The sequence below is a fragment of the Hakea prostrata genome, chromosome 7 (genome assembly GCF_041222555.1).
Source record: "Hakea prostrata isolate BN-2017 chromosome 7, UWA_Hpros_2, whole genome shotgun sequence".
Taxonomy (NCBI): Eukaryota; Viridiplantae; Streptophyta; class Magnoliopsida; order Proteales; family Proteaceae; genus Hakea; species Hakea prostrata.
The window spans coordinates 466,338-487,816 of record NC_142606.1 but is presented as its reverse complement, the minus strand read 5'-3'; the positions used below and the strand labels follow the sequence as shown (position 1 = coordinate 487,816).

General features: G+C 36.3%; 2 protein-coding genes and 1 pseudogene across 3 annotated transcripts; all 3 read left to right on the top strand.

The window, feature by feature from the left end:
- The first annotated feature begins 1,423 nt into the window (after positions 1–1,423).
- LOC149008746 (WAT1-related protein At1g68170-like) lies at positions 1,424–3,570 on the top strand (annotated as a pseudogene). Its single transcript, XR_016174651.1, has 7 exons — positions 1,424–1,728; positions 1,811–1,873; positions 1,949–2,065; positions 2,150–2,390; positions 2,461–2,619; positions 2,898–3,049; positions 3,136–3,570. The product of XR_016174651.1 is annotated as a WAT1-related protein At1g68170-like (transcript).
- Positions 3,571–4,040: 470 nt separating this feature from the next.
- Positions 4,041–5,999, top strand: LOC149008745 (WAT1-related protein At1g68170-like). The gene is made up of 6 exons (XM_089160820.1): positions 4,041–4,231; positions 4,330–4,392; positions 4,539–4,655; positions 4,747–5,164; positions 5,500–5,651; positions 5,780–5,999. The coding sequence occupies exons 1-6, from the start codon at positions 4,041–4,043 to the stop codon at positions 5,997–5,999; spliced, it is 1,161 nt and encodes a 386-aa protein (XP_089016946.1).
- A 6,604-nt stretch (positions 6,000–12,603) lies between these two features.
- On the top strand, positions 12,604–20,494 carry LOC149008744 (tubby-like F-box protein 8). The gene is made up of 6 exons (XM_089161425.1): positions 12,604–12,841; positions 13,295–13,438; positions 14,168–14,621; positions 14,781–14,868; positions 18,252–18,384; positions 18,777–20,494. Exons 3-6 carry the CDS (start codon positions 14,274–14,276, stop codon positions 19,519–19,521), a joined length of 1,314 nt encoding a protein of 437 aa, XP_089017551.1. The 5' UTR covers positions 12,604–12,841; positions 13,295–13,438; positions 14,168–14,273; the 3' UTR covers positions 19,522–20,494.
- The last annotated feature ends 985 nt before the right edge of the window (positions 20,495–21,479 follow it).

Sequence of the window (21,479 nt, the reverse complement as noted above, 5' to 3'; positions counted from 1 at the left end):
TGTGGAAAACTCATTTATTGAAAGTTCCTCCTAATTTCTAAAGCCACTCACTCTCTTCCTTGCTTTTTTTTTCTCTTTTTTAATAAAGAGATTCAAAGTAAAAGACAGAAGGAGAAACTCCTCCGTTACTCCCTTCTTTCCAGTTTATTTGTGCATGGAAAGCCCACTTAAATGCTTAGTCATGCAGATCGACAGAATACGATATTTAATGAAATTAAAAACTATTTTCACATTCTAAATAGCTATAATATTATTATGTTCTTAAATATAAGAGACAGTGCTACGTATTGGACCAAGATAAATATTTTTTAAGTAATCTGATGAAGATATCTGTTTTATTTTTTGTAGAATTCTGATAAAGATATCAGAATAAAAAAACATAATCATATTCTCATCCATTGGCAACGAAACACGTCTTCTTCTTATAATGACACTAAACAATTTTTTAGATTTTTTATAGAATATGTATAGATATTTTAAAACCCATTTAAGATCCCAACACTTTTAAAAAGCTTGTTTTGATGAGGTTGGCTACCTTTTTTTTATATATCGTGGTTCAGTCCTGCGCATGTTGAGAGTACTGCTTCTAGATGGTCGATAGGTGGTCAGGTTTAAATTTCGACCACTCGTTACATCTCTTCTACACTTAAATGCTTAAACTAAAGACGTAAAAACCATCCAAAGGACAAATACATCTCAATGCTAAAGACATGTTTGGTAACGGGCCAATGAACAGTTTTTGTTTCTATTCTCAGAACATCAAAAAAAAAACCCCAAAAAAGCATTTGGTAAAATGGGTGTTCTTTGGTTTGTGTATGAAGAAAGCTTTTTGCAAAACAACTCAAAAACCAAAAAACATGTCTCAAAATTACATACAAATAGAGATACTCGACTCAAATTTCATTTAGACACAACTTATAATTCCTTCATTACTTCATACAGAAAAATTAAAGAGAAAAAGAAAAAATCTCCATCGTGCATATACCATCACTCTTTGATAAAACCATTAGAAAATGGTTCTAGAAAAAGACCAGAAGGTCTGAAGTCGCGCACCCACCTTTCCTTGGAGAAACGAATGATGTTAGCACCTAATACGCAGTCATCTTTCCTTAACCCTACGTCATATCTCCCAAATCGTAGGCAATTGGGTCGATCCTTAATTAATTTCTCAGATTAGTTTATAATCTTTCAAATTTTCTAACTCCGACAAAACCAGAACCAATTCGCTGTTGATCGTACCAATCAAACTGGGTTTTCCTTGGATGGATCAAAAGCGTCGTTCATGGAATCTTCCTGATACCCATGTACATGTATCTGAGCCCGACAAGACACACTGGTTCCTATTTCCTCCTGTAGCATTATAAATAAGTGACTATATCACTCCATTGCTGAATGCATGTGATCTCCATTAAGTCTTCTCTGTCTCTCTCTGAACTTCTTCTTCTTCTTTTGATATTTGTACTTCAGTTAGACAGTGAGAATCGTTCCCTTATTGATAGCTAGTTTGAGCTAGCTGCATTGAAGAGAGATGGTAGTTATGGATATCTGCAAATTCCTTCAAGGGTTGAAGCCAGTGTTGATGATGGTGATCGTTCAGGCCATCCTCGCTGGAATCACTGTGTTCTATAAGCTTGCTACTATAGATGGAATGAACATGAAGATCTTAGTTGCCTACAGATATATGTTCGCTACCATTTTCTTGCTTCCCTTTGCTTTCTTCATTGAAAGGTTCTCCCTCTTTCTTTCCTCCTGGCTCCTACATTACATTTTATTACTTACGGAATAGTCTTAATTAAATCTGTTGTTGCAGAAATAAAAGACCAAAGTTGACATGGAAGATCGCCTTCCAAATATTTCTTTGTGGGTTATTTGGGTAAGTCAGTTTTGAGCTGATGATCGATCAAAACTGTTGCTGCCTTTCTGAATTCTTGTTTTGATGGTTTTCCAGGGGAACTTTGTCTCAGAATCTTTACGCTTCAAGCTTAAACTTGACATCAATGACATTTGCAGCAGCCATGACAAACCTCATTCCAGCAACGACCTTCCTCGTAGCTCTTGTTTTAAGGTTAGTTTCGGGTTTTTCCATTTATCATTCTAATATGCTGTGATTCATAGATCAACGACCGTTCATTCTTTTGACTAATCGAAGGATGGAAAAGCTACGGATTGAGACGATGGCGGGAAAAGCAAAGATAGTGGGGACCACCATAAGTATAGGAGGAGCAATGATACTAACATTCTATAGAGGACCTAAGATTAAAGTTTGGTCAACAGAAATTGATCTCTCACATGGAGCGTCCACGTCAGCAAGACACGCTGGCAATAACGTATTGGGCTCGATCCTGGCCTTTGGTTGCTGCTTGTGCTATGCAATCTGGTTGAATGTTCAGGTAATCGTGAAAAACCTAAATTGCCCTCCGTTGATTTCCTTGGATTTATTTTATGCCGTTGATTTTGTAGACTAAGATGAGCGAGAAATACCCTTGTCACTTAACAAGCACGGCGTTGATGTGCTTGATGGGATCAGTACAAAGCACGGTGTTTGCTATGTGCGAAAATAACAAGTGGGAAGAGTGGAAGCTTGGGTGGAATATCAGGCTTTTGTCTGTAGCTTACTCGGTATGAGATTCCAAATCAACGATCAAGATGATTTTTAGTTACTTGTATATAGATATATACGATTGATCATATCACTGAGTTTTTTTTTTTTTTTAATCTGAGGTTCATCGGGCTAGCTTTTGCTAGCTACGATTACATCCTCAAGGTAGCTTTTTATATTAATGCAGAAATTAAATGTTTATTTATATATATATATATGCCGCCGAGTGGGAGTGTAGGTCTTTTACCGCTAGACTAACCCCTCATTGGCATCATATCACTGTGTTACTGTGGTGTAGGGAATACTAGCATCGGGGGTATCGTTTACGTTGATAGCTTGGACATCAAGAGCGAGGGGCCCACTATTCATATCCATCTTCAATCCTTTGATGCTTTTGATGGTGGCGATCGTAGGGTACTTGTTCCTTGCTGAGGACCTACATGTTGGAATGTAAGACCTTTTCGTATTATACAAATTTTTACTGGTTATTGAATGTGAATTCAATTTGTTTATCATTTTTTTTCTTTTCCCGCCAGGCTAATAGGTGCAGCACTAATAGTGATTGGATTGTATGCGGTGTTGTGGGGTAAGCAGAAGGAGATGAAAATGATGTCTCAGCTTACACCAACTGAGAATTTTAATGATTCAAAATGCGTTGAGGTGTTGGTCACCTCCAATCCACCTTCAGCTCTTTGCTAGCATTGATAATAATGGCAATAACACTGATCTTTCATCTACAGCTTGTCATAACTTAGCTCTGGCTAACTTGGCAACAAAACAACAGCAAAAGCAATAGTAAAGGAAGAAGACCGATGATGAAGAAGAACAAAACCTATTGTTGGCAGTTCATACTCCTTAGGGTATTAGTAGATTTGTAATTTCACCCCTTTTTTTTCATTTACTTAAACTAAGAAGTTAAAATAGGGTTTGTAACTTATTTGAGTCATATAATGCTAAGTTTATGCACACTACTAGATAAATTTTTATATATAATTTTACTTCTACCCATCTAACCCTTCACCACATACTTGGACGATCAAATTAAGGGAAAAAAACCAGAAAACAAAAAGCTGCCAAAAATACTTGATCACAGCTGGAAAACTAAATAATCCATCAATTTAAGTAAAAAATTGTCCCATTCGACTACAAAATTCCAGAATCTAATAGTCATTCTTGTTTACTTATTACAGTGATCAACACGGTTGCAACTGATACCAGAAGTTTGACCTAGTCTTTTTACTTTTTGGGGCCAAAGTCCATATCCATTTGCCTCTAATGTCTGATCCCGATAAGCTTTGGGTTAAGGCAGATTGTCATCTTCTGGCTCTCTTGCTCGTTCAACCCTGGTCATCTTTTTTTCCCTTCTTCTTCTCTGTGTATCTTTCCCCTTCTTCTTCTCCATTAAAAAGTTGTATTGAGCTTAGACGATTGTTTCTCCTTGATGGAAATCGTCAAATCTCTTCACCAGTTAAAACCGGTTATATTAATGGTAGCAACCCAAGTCCTGGTTGCTCTGGTCAATGTCTTCTATAAGCTCGCATCCAGGGATGGAATGAATTTAAGAATCCTGATCGCCTACAGATACATTTTTGCTTCCGTTTTCTTGGCTCCCCTGGCTTTCTTCATTGAAAGGTTCTCTCATGCATGCATCCCTTACTATCAAATCTCTCCACGATGTATAGTCTTTCTAAACCTGTTATTGGATAATGTTCTTCTTCTTCTTCTTTCAGGAAAAAAAGACCCAAGTTGACGTGGATGGTAACCTTCCTAGCATTTCTTTGTGGGTTACTTGGGTAAGTCGACTTCTAGTGGGTTCCCTAGAAATGCTGTTCTACAGCTGTGGTGTGATGTTTAGTCAGAGACCCCCATAAAATTCTAAGCATTCCATAACTTGGGTTTTCATTCTTTGGTTGATTGCTTCTTTATCATTGATTTTTAGGGGAACGTTGGGTCAGAATCTCTATTTATTAAGCTTGACCTTGACATCGACAACATTTGCAGCGGCCACAGCAAACCTTGTTCCAGCTATAACTTATATGATAGCTGTGATTATCAGGTGAAAAAGACTTGGGCAATCATCCATTTATATTTATATTTATATTTTTAACAAGATGTTGAGCAATGGACCATTGATTGATTAATCACAGGATGGAGAAACTACAAATACATACCCTAGCAGGGAAAGCAAAGTTGATGGGTACAGCCATTGGTATAGGAGGTGCAATGGTGTTGACATTCTACAGAGGACCAGAAGTCATCTTTTGGTCGACAAATATTGACCTTACACGAAGATTTGGTCATGGACCAACTGCATCAGCAGCAGCAGCACACCATAGTAATATAGCATTAGGCGCAGCAGTTGGCTTTTGTAGCTGTTTGAGTTTTGCAATCTGGATGATCGTTGAGGCTTTGATGATGGAGAGGTACCCTTGTCCTTTATCAGGCACAGCTCTTATGTGTTTTATGGGAGCAGCACAGAACCTGGTGCTTGCTATTTGTCTTGATCATAACTGGGCGGATTGGAAACTTGGATGGAACATCAGGCTTTGGACCGTAGCTTATACGGTATGGAATTCCAATTGAACAAAGTAGATCTACCTTCTTCTCAATTGCTGCTTGACAATTAATCTTGATTGATTTAGTTTTTGGGTGTTATATTGGGCAAGCCTATCATGGAATAAGTTAAGGTGTTTTGATTCAGTTGGTTTCATGGCTTTAAAGCTTTTGATACTTTGCAAAATACCTAACATTTGGTATCAGAGTTGGCACGAGAGCTACTTGCCGTTCAAAAAAAAAATGAACGAGCAGAGTGTGGCCCCTTGAAGAGGGCTATTTGCTACTATTATCAGACGCATAACAGTTTTATTGATCGTATGTAATATTGTGTTGCTATTGTGTAGGGAATAATTGCATCAGGAACTGTGTTTACGCTTATTGCTTGGGCTGTCAAAATAAAGGGCCCACTATATGTTACAAGCTTCAGCCCTTTGATGCTTCTGGCTGTGGCAATCGTGGGTTCATTGATTCTAGGAGAAAAATTACATGTTGGAAGGTAATTAATTAACTTTTCTGCCTTCTTCCTGAATTACTTTGTTTGATGTTAATCAATACTTAATTTGCCATCCCAAGAGTTTGATTTGGTGATGTGAATTGTTAATTTGATCAATATTTTTTTTGCAGCCTAGTAGGTGCAGCAGGAATAGTGATAGGGTTGTATGCAGTATTGTGGGGAAAGGGGCGAGAGATTAAGAGGATATCTCACCTTATGCCATCTAGGAGCTTCAAAGATGAGGAGTCCAACGTTGCTACTCTCAATTCTTCTTTGCTCACTACTCTTGATGCCAAGAACAAACATGAACAAGACACTGAGCTCTCAATAATTGCACCTATTCGATGCTAAGAACTCAAATTATCAAAACATTGATCAGTTGTCGTCAATTGTTCCCAATAGGTTTGGCTGCATTGCACTTGGATGTTGTAGCAATGGAAGGAAAGGAAGATAAAATGTGATGCCCAAAGAAACAATGCCCTAAAAAATTTTGAATACTAGTTGTGTTTTTCCTATTTCTTAGAGCTTGTAAATTCGTTCAATTTTGAAGAACTAAGGTACAAATCAGGATTATTTTTTATTCTTTATAAATTCTTTATTCAAACGTGGATGATCAAAGCATCGTTCATGGAATTTTCCCCATACATTTTTTTTTTCTTTCTTCTTTTTTCGGATGAACAATGAATCATTTCATTAAGTAGGACTCACCTTTGATTTAGAAAATTCCAATACCTAAGGATTGGATATAGGGCAGTCAATTCTTCTTGCAAAGAATGCAGCCTTCCTAGCAACTTAGAAGAAAGAATCATCCAGATCAAAGACTGAGAATCATTTTCTACTTGAAGATGATCAACTCCTTCAGCAATAGCACAATACCATTGATATACATGTATTTATAGTGTCTGAGCCTAACAAGATACGTGAATTCAGATCGTCTCAACCCTAATAAGCCGTATCGTCATCCTCCCACCCTCATAGTTGGACTAACACGGACTTGCTCGTTTACCATGGGCTGTCCATGTCTGAGAGTGGGAGGATGAGAGGATAGAATGACGGACTGCCCGGGTGGAGAGGATATGGACTCCATTGCTGAATGCATTAGCTTCTTCTTTTGATGTTTGTATTTAAGTTACACAGTGAGAATCCTTCCCTTAATTGATAGATTGACTTGCATTTGAATAAGATGGCGAAATTAGGAGTTTTTGTATCATATTATTTCAATGAAAAACCCATTTGTTCACAAATCTAAGGCTAATATCAGCCATGACAAACTTGTTAGGGTTAGGGTTTAAGCACGAGGTTGCTTAAAGCATTACATCCTGAGTATTTAGTTTGGAATACCTAGACCGCTGCTTCTAGCTAGTATTTATAGTATAAATACTGAATTCTATTGGTAATTAGACTCTTCTACAAATGCCCATTACACTGTCAGATCATAACTAATCTGTTCTATAAGCTCGTATGCATTGATAGGATGAACTAAAAAATCCTCGTCGCCTACAAATACACTCTTGCTTTCATTTTCTTGGCTCCCTTTGCTTTCTTCATTGAAAGGTTATCTCTCATGCATCCTATAGTCTATTTTTCTAAATCTTTTCTTTTATGATGTTCTTTCTTCTTCTTCGTTCAGGAAAAAAAGACCCAAGTTGACATGGATGGTAACCTTCCAAGTATTCCTTTTGTGTGGTGAACCCATAAATATAAGCCCATTTACATTTAATGGGTTGCAAAAGCCCAGCCCACCCTTTACTTGTCGGGTTCCGTGGCCCAATTCGAGTACTAGCGCTTAACAATGACTTGAGAACCGATTACCAAATGTGATATTTATACAAAAATTTTAAATATGATTTTGTTAAAAAAATATACATTTATAAAAATAGAAAATAAATAAATAAATAAGAATTTGTCTTCCCCCGAAATAAAAATAAAAGGATTTTATCTGGGACATGTGACCAGGGAAGGTTAAATCACATAAGGTGTGACAATAGAATGTTCTACATGATGATTTTGGATTGTTTTTACTCGCCATTTTAAGATTGCATTAAATTAAATGATTTAAAATTAAATCAAATTATTTATAAATATTAATTAGTGTGTCAAATCAAATTAATTATAAATGTTAATTAATGTGTCAATTTCTAGTTTAATAATTTATTATATAAAAATAGGTAAATAAACGACTAATATATTTCTAAATTTTAAGAACCTTTTCAATAGTTTTCGTTTTCAGGTTGTTAAACCCTTTTATTTGTTAAAAAAAAAAAAAAAAAATCTTTACTTTTGATTATCATAAAAATAAAGAAAGAAAAGCCTAAATTCAAATTTTAATTTTTTTTAGTTTAAATAGTAAGTGACAAACTCTGCACCAAAAAAAAATTCATGCCACCTATTTTAAATTTTTGTGAGAGTAGTTTGTGGCTTGCGTGAGTGACACATAACATTTGTTAAAATTAAAATAAAATTATAATATTTTTATCAAATAAAAATAGAAAAAAAAATTTAATCCCAAAAAATTATTTATCTTTCTTATGCCACAAAAAAAAATAATAAAAATAAAATGAAATTCTTTAGACATCTTTTTACAATACAGTATGGAAATTTCTATCTACATAATGATCACATAATAAATAAGAAATAATTTTTTTAGTTGATGATAAACAAGATGCAAAGGTGAATGTTTACATTATGAAAGGGAGATAGATTTATGGAAATATTGATGTAGACAATATTCCTAGACAAATTTCTTTTTCAACAAATATATAAAGATTAATTTTGACAAAAACTATAATCTCACATGTGTCATGCTATGGCCTCGCATCACTAATTACTAATAACAAATGCTTGTACATCTAGAGAATTCCCTTTCAAAATTTTCATTATAAGATTGAATTTTTGGGCATGCATGCATGTATAAGCATGAAACTTGACACATGAGGTCTATCTCAGCAACGATAAATGACAATTACCCCAAAGAGGTGGTTCAATTGACAAATGATCATCATTTCTTAAGTAAGATGATCAAATGTTCAAATCTTTTTCAGAGCCAGCTACAATTCTTAAAAGAAAAAGAAAAAAAAATCTCTACACAGACCACATGAAGGTCGGTTTGCATTTTGCTCGCCAACCATGCATGCCTATATTTGTGGCTCATATTGCACCAACACTAGCCATAATATGAGAATAGATGGATTGAGGGGCCGGAGATACAATTTAAGATTAATGGTTTCCTAAATTTCTTACTTACTACCTAATTAGTTGACTTATAACATGTGGCTTATCTCGTGTACCATGTGGTATAATAGAATTCGTTGGATGATAAAAATTAATTATTTTAAATACGATCAAATCTTTTTAGAAATTTTTTTCGCCATGCTTCCCCTATAGGGTATTGCACAATATTCATTACTCCCTATTTTTATACAATCAGGTGGATCCCACCTTAACAACTTTTAGAAGTAGTGGTCCTACTTGATTGCGTGATGAAGAAGGTCAAAAAATAACGTCTAATTAATACAACCCAAAGAGAGGTACCATGATAATTTTGTATGTCACAAATTTGAGCAAGTGCCATTTTTTAATAGAATATCAGTATAAACATATGAAAAAAAAAAATAGAAAAAGCCCAGTGATAGTTTAAAGGCAATGCATGATATTCAATTCAATGGAATCAATCAAAAGAAAAGCTGAAGTGTGTGTGGTGATTAATGAGTATCTATTATTCACTTATAGTTGTTGAGAAATTGTGAATACAAATGCTGAGGATGGATACCTTATTTTTCAACTTTACACAGTAGCAGCATCAACAACTACAAGTCTCTGGCGCCATCTGAGCCATAGAATCATAGATACATATTCACATAATAGATTTGCTCTTGTAATGGTGCACTTATGCTACTATTTAAGCCAATCTTGGCTTCTACTTTTAGTGATAAAAGTTAAGTTGTTGCAAGTAAAGCATCTTAACATCTCTTTCTATATTTATTTTTCAGAACAGTTAAGTAGGCCATCTGCAAGGCATCACAACCACAAGATACCATGAAAACCTTTTTCCAGGGAATGAGAAATCTCACCAGTTGATAAACAGTTAGTTTGTATGTTTGTTAACTTAATTTTAATAATCATTTCTGGGGACATTGCCTATCTGAAATCTCACCTGCCTGTGTATAAATAATTGTGCAATGGTAAGAAATTATGAATTTAAAAATTGTGAATCACACGGAGGAGAAGGATATGAGAGAAAAGGAAAGTAAATATGACCCATCTAAAGATAATTGATTATAAATGAAAAATATGGTGATTTTTTTTTTTTGCCAATCCCGGTTTCTAAGGCTTTGTCCCTGACTAATCCGATGTTCGATCCTTGGTCGCACACCTGGCTGTGGTGGGTGAGTCTTCCCAATGGGGATTTTTTACATCCACAAGGTTTCGATACCGGAACCTTACTTAAGCGAACAAAGCTGCTTACCACTTGGACCAACCCCCGTTGGTAAAAATGGAGACTCTTCTAGTAACCCATTAGGTAGGTTTAAATTAATAAGATGAGAAATCTTCTCTTAATTTTCAAGTTTACCTACAACATGAGAGACAATGAAAAACCCTAGATTGTGAAATGATCAGGTTTGTTTTTCCTTTAGTAATCTAGTATATATCATGAGTACCAAAGGAGAATAGCTCTGTGGTGGTCCACTTCTGAATGGTAAACTTGATTCATGAATCATGTGGATATGCTCCACTTCTACAAATGACTTTGGTGCCCCACCATTAAGTCATGTTTGAAAATGATGAAATAATGGTGGTAGGTTTTATGACATCGATGTGGAGTAATATGTGACATACCAATGGTAATGCGTATAGCATTATCATTTACGTGGGTCTTTTTTGTATCGTATAAATCATTTACATAGGTCGAGTTCATATGATTGCGAGAGAAAATAACATTCTCACCACTGGAGAAAAGTTAACATTTTTGACAAAATAATGCATTCCTTTCTATCTATGGTATATCAAGCTAATTATTTTGCCGACTACATTACTATTAGTGTGGGCACAAATGATAATTTTGTACATTTATATGTTTGGACATAGGGCCATGCAAATGTAAATGATTCTCCTTTCTATTCTCAAGATCTTCTTTATCTCCTTCTTCCCGGAGTAATTAAGTTAGATTTCAAACTATATTTGGCTCCCAAATCCATATAAGTGATGAAGATGTCATTACTTGCTATGCCTTTATTTACAATAAATATTTTAAAAAAATATAAAATCCCAGGCAGTGATTGATTTACAATGAGAGAAAAGGATCAATATTAAATGCAATAAATAAAAAGCATTAAATACCTTTATTTATAAACACAACTTATAAATAATATATAAATTAATGAAAAATAAATAAAATAAAAATTCATTTAATATTTCTCTTAGAAGACTTGGTGAGATTCACATGACTTGAAATATTAGTGAGTCAATAAATATTGGATTTTTTTTTATTTTCTAGAAAAAAAATCGGATTAATGTAACCTCATGTGAATATTTGGACTAGTCAATATCACTCATATAGAAAAATTCAGTCCATAAAACACGGATTGACTGATTATTGAGCAACTCACGAGTTATGAGCATGCTGAACTCAGCGAGTTTTACAGAACTCCAATAATATCCCCGAGTCGGCTCAAACAAAAATCTGAGTCATGAAGGGACTCACTTCAACTCGGTCTGCTAACTTCCCCATCCAGATCCATGTATTACTTTGGTACCCGACTCGTTGTCGGGTTTCCGACATCGAATGACCAAGAAGAGACGACAAAACGGACTTGAGGACTTCGGCAATTACAGCGACTTACGACCAACTACCAAACGGGTTCATAGGATTCGGAAATCCGGTATCAGCGAAAGAAATCCGACAAAATACGGACCAATAGGGAATCGCAACGTGGCACTGCGATACCCGATCTGTATAGTGGATCCCACCGATGCCCGTCCTCTACACGCTTCCTCTCGTATGAAAAGGTAACCGTTACCTAATTGGTTCAGAAAAACCAAAAAAAAAAAACATCCATTGAGGTAGGTAGTTTTAAATGTTAAAGACACGTGGCATTTCAGATGGAAGATGAGGTCAGAATGCCTACGCTGGATGAGTACCCATGCCACGTGTCTGGCATACGCGTCACATCTCTATCCTGTATCCACTCTATGGTATGGTAGACAATCAGCCATCAACGGTTGATACTAACGGCTGTTAGGTCAGTTTCGAGGTTAATTCGTCATTTAAAAAAAGAAAGAAAAAAACACGAAAATACTTCATGCAAATCGGATAAGAACACGAAAATAACTAGTATATTATGAGTATGATTACGGTTTTACCTTACGAAAAACGACGCGAAGGAAAACGATATAGGCACATCACGCAGATATTCGCTTGAAACATGTGGGCGTTTTTGTCATTGTATATCAGGATGAGGTTTTCGATTTTCCGTTTTCATGATGAAATCATGCTCCGCTTCATTATGCCACTCACATGAAGTCATGAACTCACCACCTTCTTCTCTGCTGAGCGAAAAAGATTAAATTAAATAACTCATCTTCTTCAAATTCTTTTATTAACGAGAGCAAATCTAGACCCTCTATTGTCTATTGTTTAGACAAATAGGAAAATTCTTGCACCGTTGGATGAGGTCAACTCGGGAATTATACTATAGCGTGAGCCCAAGTTGTCAAAAAGTCAAAGCAGCCTAAAGTTCAAGTGTTCAACAGTCATCTCAGACTGACAGCAGCCGAGCAGCGTAGGCGGTGAACAGTGATGTGCTTCAGGCTTCTGAAAGTCCACCGTAACGGGAACGAGACGGAACAGTCAAATACCTCAATTTGTTCCTTTTTCTTTTGGACCTAAATTATTATTTTATAAAAGGTAATCTTCGTATTATTTTAAATTTTTAATCCGATATCATCAGAAATCAATCGACATAAAATTCGTCAACTGGATTTAAGGAAATTTGGGTTCCGTGGAGGGAAGGAAAGAGAGAGAGAGAAACCGGGTGTTAAAGCGAAGGATCTGAGCACTGTACAGAGACGAAGTGAGCAGTTAAAATTGTTCCAGAGTTTATCTTGTTTCGTCGTCTGGTTGTTGGCGGAAAGATCTCAGCTTTTTGGAAGTTTTAGTGACGGAGGTTTCTCTTGTCACCAGACGGTGCGTTGAGGTATAGATCTCTTACTTGTAGTTCTTTTCTTTTTTGGTGTGATTTTTGTCGTCGTTTATGCGAAGATGAATATTTCAAGGTTTTTCTCATATTTGTACTGGTTTGGGTTCTTCTTTGGGCAGTTTGTGAGAATTTGAGGTTGTTCTTGAGTTTCTCTCAACTTCCTATGCAGGATTGTGTCTGGTAACTAGGATTTTCGTGTTTGTTCATAGCGTTCAGGTTTTGAGGTTAAACAAAACTAGCGCTTTCTTTTTTCCTTTGCTTTTGCATCTACTTTATCTTTTAGCAGAGGTGATAGAGAAAATACTTAATTTTGCGTGCTTTTTCTTCCTCGGTAGTTAGTATGGATGGATACTCGATTTTGCTTTTTGTCTTTTTTATTTTCTGTTTTAATCCCTTTCTGTGTGGTGGGGTGGGTGGTTTGATATTAAAGATTTTATTTCTATTTTGCAGTTCTTCCTTAGTTGTACATATATTTTGGGGATCTCTGAAGTTTTCTGCTACATGAATGAAGCTGCTGAGCTTTGAGCAGTTCTTAAGCGCTACTTTGGCTCTTCCGCACGATTAGCCTCCTGAGTCGTCGGTGTCTGATAGAAGGTTAGTCTTCGGCACCAAATTTTCAGGACCATTTTCAACTCTGCTTTTCTTCCCCCAAGTTCAAACACCCCCATATGGTATGCTGCCGTAGCAGCTTGGAAATCAGCCAATGACGATCTAATCAGAGTTCATATGACATAGGGGATACTAGTAAAAGAACAATCCTGAGTATATGGCTCATAAATCTTGTAGTGAATGTTGTATCGATCACTCTGTAAGTTGGATTGTTTGCCACAATATCCCTATTTTGGCGAACAAATTTTCTTTTCTTTAATGATTCTTCCTTGTTATTTTGCGATTTTAGGTATGGGCTTTTATGAGTAATATATGTTTTCGTAAAATTTGAATAATATTCCATGGGGATCTTCGTTGCATTTAAAGTAGTTTTCTTGTCACTAAAGGGAAGTTTGAATCAATTTTTCCGTTTTGGGATTCTTCCTTCTTCCTTTCTCGCTCTTCGTAAGCTAGTATACCTTGTTGATTATTTCTTACTTTTGGAAGAGGGATTGGCTCACTAGCAATTTGGGTTGCCAAATAAGATTTAAAGAACTTAAAAAGTGTCTGAATCCAAAGGCTGGCATTTTAGGCTACTACGTTGATTTAGCTATCTTTTCAGGGTCTCTCTCTCTCTCTCTCTCTCTCTAAATCTTTTGCACTTTTTGCCCACTTGTTTGGCCTCCTTCTGTTTCTTTGTTGATAAAATTTTGTGGCATATTTCCCCATTTGCAGTTAAAGGAGTGGTGTTTGAAGGTCCTTGGGAGATAAATTTATGCCAAGCTCTTGGAGGGGACATAATAATTCTGTCTGTGGTCTGTTTATCATTTTTGCCAATTAAATGTCGTTCCGTAGCATAGTCCGTGATGTGAGGGATAGTTTTGGGAGTTTATCCAGACGGAGTTTTGAGGTCAGACTTCCAGGTCATCATAGGAGCAGGTCTCAGGTTTTGGTTAATGAATCGCATGACCAGGCTCTGGTAATCCAGCACAGTCGTTGGGCCAGTCTTCCTCCTGAACTACTCCGTGATGTTATTAAGAGATTGGAGGCCAGTGAGGGTACCTGGCCATCTCGCAAGCATGTCATTGCATGTGCTGCGGTTTGTAGATCATGGAGAGAGATGTGCAAAGAGATTGTCAAGAGTCCTGAGTTCTCTGGCAAGCTCACCTTTCCAGTCTCCCTTAAACAGGTGGGTTTAAATACGTCACAAATTGCTTGCATCTCCTACAGTTTTCAACTGGGTTTCTGTTTTATGTTCAGAAAAACTATTTCTATTGTACAGGGGCTGCAGTTCAGTATGCATTTTGACATTCCTTTTTTCCTCTTTTATTTATTTTTTAAATATTAGCCTGGGCCTCGTGATGGAATCATTCAGTGCTTCATTAAGCGGGACAAAGCAAACTTAACTTATCATCTTTTTCTTTGCCTTAGTCCTGGTAAGTTATTTTCTTTATTGTCATTTTGTTGGCCCTATTTTACAATATTCGAGATTCACTTGGAACTTTTTCGTGTTGTGATTTTGGTGCGATTATTTCCCTTGTTGAGCTCAAGCAGTTGTTGCGTATCTTTGCAAGTTGATATTTAACGGTTCATATTTGGCAATTATATGATGGTTTTTATGCAGTTGATAGTGTTTTAGGTCAACCTTCTTTGACATTTCTATAAACAGTATTTCTGTTTGCTCTTCATTTCGGGCATAATTTTTTTATTTGGCAATTATATGATGGTTTTTTATGCAGTTGATAGTGTTTTAGGTCAAACTTCTTTGACATTTCTATAAATAGTATTTCTGTTTGCTCTTCATTTCGGGCATAGTTTTTCGAATATCCCTTGAACTTGGTAGATGCACGAAAAGGCAAGAAGGTGTCACTAATTCACCATATGGTTACACTGATTGAGAAACATCCTTGGAGGCGGGAAGTTACCACCTAATGCTTAAATAGGGGTGGTATTTGGACTTTCTCTTAATAAAAGATGACTGTAGTTATTGATTGAGAAAACATAAATGAGGCCGACAATACAATTCAAAGAAGAGATTGTCAAATCGATGTGTTAGTGGAGTGTGAGAAATAAACTATTCTGCTGATATTTTATCCCATACAAACCTCTAATATCCTTCTAGTACTTGTGTGCTCATCTTCTCAGCCATTTGAAAGGTTTTCAAATGGATGTTTCCTGAGTATGAGAAACAAATCCTCTGATATGGAATTCCTTGTACAGTTGTACATATGATCCTCACATACCAATTTGGAGGCTGTAAATGGATGTTTCTGTGTATATGAGAACTAAATTGATCTTCTTATTTACAACTTCTTGTACATATGATGATCATGAAACTCTGTACTCCTAACTAGCCTGTCTGCTTCTAATCTGATCGTTAACTAAAACAACAACAAACCCAGCCGTATCCCAACTTAATGGGCGATCTGCCATGTGGATTCGATTAAAAGTTAAGGAGAACTGAGTTCTAACAAAAAAGGGAAATAAAAGATTGGAAAATATGATGTGGAAAGAGGAGAAGTAAAAAAGATTGAGAAAAAAAAATGAGAGATGGTAAGTGGAAAGAGAAACAACCCCCAAGTCTGCTCTAATTCGTTCATTTTGCCCTTCATCCTAATTTGTTTTTCCCCAAATCCATCTGAAGAACATTCTAGTCTCTGCTACTCACACAGCTTATTAGTATGACACTTCTTAAGTCCTGACATTCTGGACCATAATTGCTGAATGAGCAAGAGTTCTATGGAGCTCTTCTTTAAGCTTTAAAAGAGTACCTTGGTGACACAATGCTTTAACGTGTTTGAATGAGTGAGAACATATGGGGAAGAGAATTTTAATGCATTAGTATATAATGAGGGTGGTAACTTCTCTTCTACAAACTGATGCAAACCACTGGTGAAGTAAATCTGAGCCTAACTGATATGTCTAAAGTGGTAAAGTTCTGTCAACTCCAGATCTACCCAAATTTCATAGCAATCTTATGTTAAATTTACCCCCCCCCCCCCCCCCCCCCCCCCCCCCCTTTTTCCTAAAAAAAAAAAGGGGTTATTTTTTTTGCCCCCTTATACTTTGGTTTTATTACTAATCAAACCCCCTTCTTTGTGAAATTGCTATTGCCCCCCTCACTTTTAAAGGTGTTAAGTGGCTGTTAACATCAAATATGAAATGTCTATTTTGCCCTAAAAATTAAGAAGTAAAAAATATGGCATTACCCTCATTTATAGAAACTATATTGCATGTCAATTATATCCTTAAAATCTTATATTTTAGAATTAGTTTTGGATTTGGTGGGACCACATACTTATGATTGTTGAAACTTTCACATTCCACTTAAATTTTTCATAATCACCATGATGGAAGTTTTACAAACAAATTAGCATATAAGATCTAATTGATAGAAAATTTGGTAACATACATAATGGTCAGCATATATTAGGTGATTTTCAATTTTCAGCTTTGAATTAAATTTGATATTTCTTAATATTTTAGTTTCTATTTAATTACATCTTTCCTTTATTTGGTGATTTATTTTTAGAGGAAAAAAAATCACATCTTTCCTTTATTTGGTGGTTTCTCTTTAAAAAAGAAAAGTGAAATTAAAGTTAATTTTTTCCTATTAAGGGTAGTATTATAACTTGAAAAAAAGAGCAAATAAGTAAAAAGATAATTGCAGGGTCATTTTTGGGATTTTGAAAAAAATATATAGATGCCACATCATCAAGAACTGGGTGGAGCTTAACGGTAGGGGGGCATTAGTAATTGTTGACAAAGTTAAAGGTTGGAATAGTAATTTTAAAAAGTACAGAGGATAAAGTAGTAATAAAATCAAAGTACAAGGGGGCAACAGTAATTATCCCCAACAAAAAAAAAAAAAAAAAAAAAAAAAAAAAAAAAAAAAAAAAAAAAAAAAAAAAAAAAAAAAAAAAAAAAAAAAAAAAAAAAAAAAAAAAAAAAAAAAAAAAAAAAAAGGGGGGGGGGGGGGGGGGGGGGGGGGGGGGGGGGGGGGGTTTTTTTTTTGCCCAACAACTCCAAGTTGCAACCGGATTACATCTAATGGGGAATTAGTGCTCTTGAATTCGTATGGTTGGACCATTTTACTTTATCCCTCCCAACTTGACCACTATGCTTTTGATGTTTTGTGTAAAGGAATAGTTGATGTTAACCTCAGTCTCAGGCCTATTGGACCTTGTAAAAATTCATAAATTCATGTACATGAGTTGTCATCTTGTTGTCTTTCTGCTCTATTGCTGTCCTCTTATGGAAGGAAAATTGGGTTATTGAATTTGTTAGACCTACTTTTTGTATGCAAAATATTACCCCCCCCCCCTCTCTCTGTCTGAAGATATATCATTTTCAGCTGTGTCAATTTAGGAATCAGGATCAAGGTTTGGATTCTCCTTCTTGTTATCCAATCAGTTGATCCAATTCTTGGTTGATCTTTGGTAAAATTTGTATGGATCTATTTGAATCTAACTTGTATTGACCAAATGTCAATCCTAATCCAGCCAATCAGATGTGGATTGACCAATCCTGTACCCTTGCACTGTAATGTATAGCTGTACCACTTCTGAACGGGCTGAAAATGTGAACATAAACACCAGGCTTCTAATCCAGGACAAAATGTGTGTGTGTGTGTGTGTGTTTGTTTCTTTTTCCCTGGTTGGGGGTTGGGGGAGTGTTGTCACTGTTGTGTACAAGGAGAGGTTGTTGTGAATGACCTGAACTATATGAACACGCACGTTTTTCTTCTTTTTACCTTTATTTTTCTGGTCATCCATTTGGAGAATTTTATGTGACTGTATTATGTATCCGGCCCCTGCAGCTTTGCTTGTTGAAAATGGAAAGTTTCTTCTCTCTGCAAAGAGGAATCGACGAACTACTTGCACAGAATATGTTATATCCATGGACGCTGAAAATATATCAAGATCAAGCAGCACTTACATTGGAAAGCTGAGGTGAGTGAATAAATAATTACAAAGTAGAGTCCATTCTTGCTTTGAAGCAATTAGTTGTCTGTGCTTTTATGGGGTCTATTCTTTGTGCGATACAGTTCTATATGCTTAATGTGTCTTTATTGCTAGTGTTGCTCTTTTTGCACATTCTTCATATCTGGCTTTCTTCGTTGCCTTCTCAGCTGTTGTTTCCATTGTTTATGGTTTCTGGGACTGAGAAACCTTAGATTTTAATCTCAAGTCATCTGGGTATGTCGTGTGTCATTGGTGTTTTACAAGTTTACCATCACCTTATAGTTTGCATGTATTGTTTTCTTTTTCTTGTTCCTAGATTTATGCTTGTCTCGTTAAGTTCTTACATCTTTCAAGTAAACTGAATTGGGAATCTGCTGCAGGTCAAATTTTCTTGGTACAAAATTTATAATTTATGACACCCAGCCTCCCTACAGCGGTGCCCATGCTTCCCCAGTAGGCAGGACAAGCAGAAGATTCTACTCCAAGAAAGTGTCACCGAAGGTCCCAACTGGGAGCTACAACATTGCACAGATTGCATATGAGCTAAATGTACTAGGCACACGTGGCCCGCGGCGGATGCATTGCATGATGCACTCTATTCCTGCCACAGCTCTTGATGCTGGAGGAAGTGTTCCTGGCCAGCCGGAGCTACTCCCTCGTTCTCTTGAGGACTCATTTAGGAGCATATCCTTTTCAAAATCCATCATTGACCATTCGGGTGAGTTTAGCAGTGCACGGTTCTCTGACATTGCTGGATTGCATGAAAATGATGAAGAGGGGAAGGAGAGGCCATTGATTCTCAAAAACAAGGCTCCGAGGTGGCACGAGCAGTTGCAGTGTTGGTGCCTTAACTTCCGTGGGCGGGTAACTGTTGCCTCAGTCAAAAACTTTCAATTGATTGCTGCTACCACACAGCCGGCTGCGGGTGCACCAACACCAACACCAGCCCAACCAGCCCAGCCGTCATCATCATCATCATCCTCGTCGGATCATGACAAGATCATCCTGCAGTTTGGCAAGGTGGGGAAAGATATGTTCACCATGGATTATCGATATCCTTTGTCTGCGTTTCAAGCCTTCGCAATCTGCTTGAGCAGCTTTGATACCAAGTTGGCATGTGAATAAAAGATTTGGAAAAGAAAAAGAGAAAGAAAAAGAAAGAGGATCAGAGATAATGGTGTTTATTCACCATCTTCATTAGGCTAGGAGTATGGTTCTTATAAAGATATCCATAAGATCTTTCACAAAGTTTCAGACGATTCTGTGTTGCAGGACGATGCCTGCACGCGGTGGGAGGAAATCCTCGTGTTACTCATCTGTTGTTTGAGTTTGATTTCTTTTTCCTGGTATTGTTCTCATGTCTTACTGTCACTACCTTGTCAAAAATTCAAAATGCATATGAACCCATCCTCTGATTCATCTTCTCAATGTATTTATGATTGACTCGTCTCTCCTCATGGCTGATGATCGTAGCCAACTTGAATGCATCTACTTACCAGAATATTATTTTTTATGTTAAGAGTCCCTGCATTTTGCAACACTGAAGTTGAACCCCGATATATATGTGAGAAGCGAGAAGAATCTTGATCTGATGATTTGACGATTCATTCCAATTTCAAGTGTCTGAGCAGATGGGAATCTGATTAAGATAGATCGGCCATTCTTGTTCCCCATAATTAGTTAAAAAGACAGATTTGCAAATTTAAGATCATTCAATCAAGCTATATAGAGTGTTTATGGCATGCTTATGGCCAGGTTTAGAAATGAGTTCTTTCTTTTTTTAAGTTTATGGTCAAGTTTTAAAATGAATTTTTTTCTTTTTAGGTAAAAGGTTATAGGGTTACATAAATAAAAATCAAATCGTTCAGAGCTTTCTTTTGTTTTAAAATTCGTTCACAGCTACATCGAAAGAAAATCTTTCATTTTTTTCTTAAATGATGAATAGCTTTTGAGGAATCGTTGCTTTTAAGTGTTTGTCCAATATTCACTTACAATGTTAACAATGAAGGGAATAATTCTTTTGCATATATAGACGTCGAAGAATTTAAACAAAGTAAGACTTAACTAAGAAGAAAAGCACAAAGAGACAGTCGGAATGGAATATAATTCTCTTTCCCAATTACTACTTGAAAAGCCCTTGTTGATCATGAAAAAGAGTTCGAAAACACATTCATAACCAACCTGAAACTCTTTATGTTAATCAACATATTTGCATCATAATTAAACTCACTCTATGATCAAACTAAGTCTATTCTTTTGGACGGTTAAGTTTACATGGTTTCCGAAGCAACTTTCAATATTTTGGCTTGATTAAGGTGAGGTTGTCTGTGTCAAGACTTCATGTTAAAACCAAACCATTTCGATGTTCAATAATGGTGATCTAATCATCGGAGGCCCTTGTCATATTAGATGAGAAACAAAAAGTTTACACATGGTACTTCAATTTGATGCTAAGAAAATGTCCATGAATTTGCAACTCAATTGAAGCCGTTACATTTCCTATCTCCCTATACTATTTAAAAGAAATTACAGAAGAAATTGTAAATGAACAATCTTCCACGAGAGAACCCCTTTCCCTGCACCAAGTGAAGAGACAAAACGACAACCATCACTTACAGAGTCAGAGGTCACATCCAATTGCTGCAGTGGAGAAACCCAATTAAGCACAACTGCACAAGTGAGGAAGGAAGTAGGGGCCCTGATCCAGGTTTCTAACATGGAAGATATTGACAGATGTTGAGAAGTGAGCACCTTTCTCTGTGTGTGTGTGTGGGGTGTGTGTTGAAGTGCGAAGCTTGCACTTCAGGAGAAGCCATGCTCATCATAAGACCTATATATATATATACTGGGCTTATTACCTGTTAAAACTTAACCCCCTTCCTGGTCCTTTCCCCACTAGTAATGGATGGAGCACAAACTTCAGAAGTTTGTGGATGATCCTTATTACTTAATTATAAAACTTGTAATGGCTTCCAAAGGGGATTCCCACAATGCCCACTAAACTAACTTTTTCTCCTCTTTAGGTTTAAAATAAAAGAAATCAAGATTATGACTTTATTCCACAAGATTTGGTGTGAACCCTG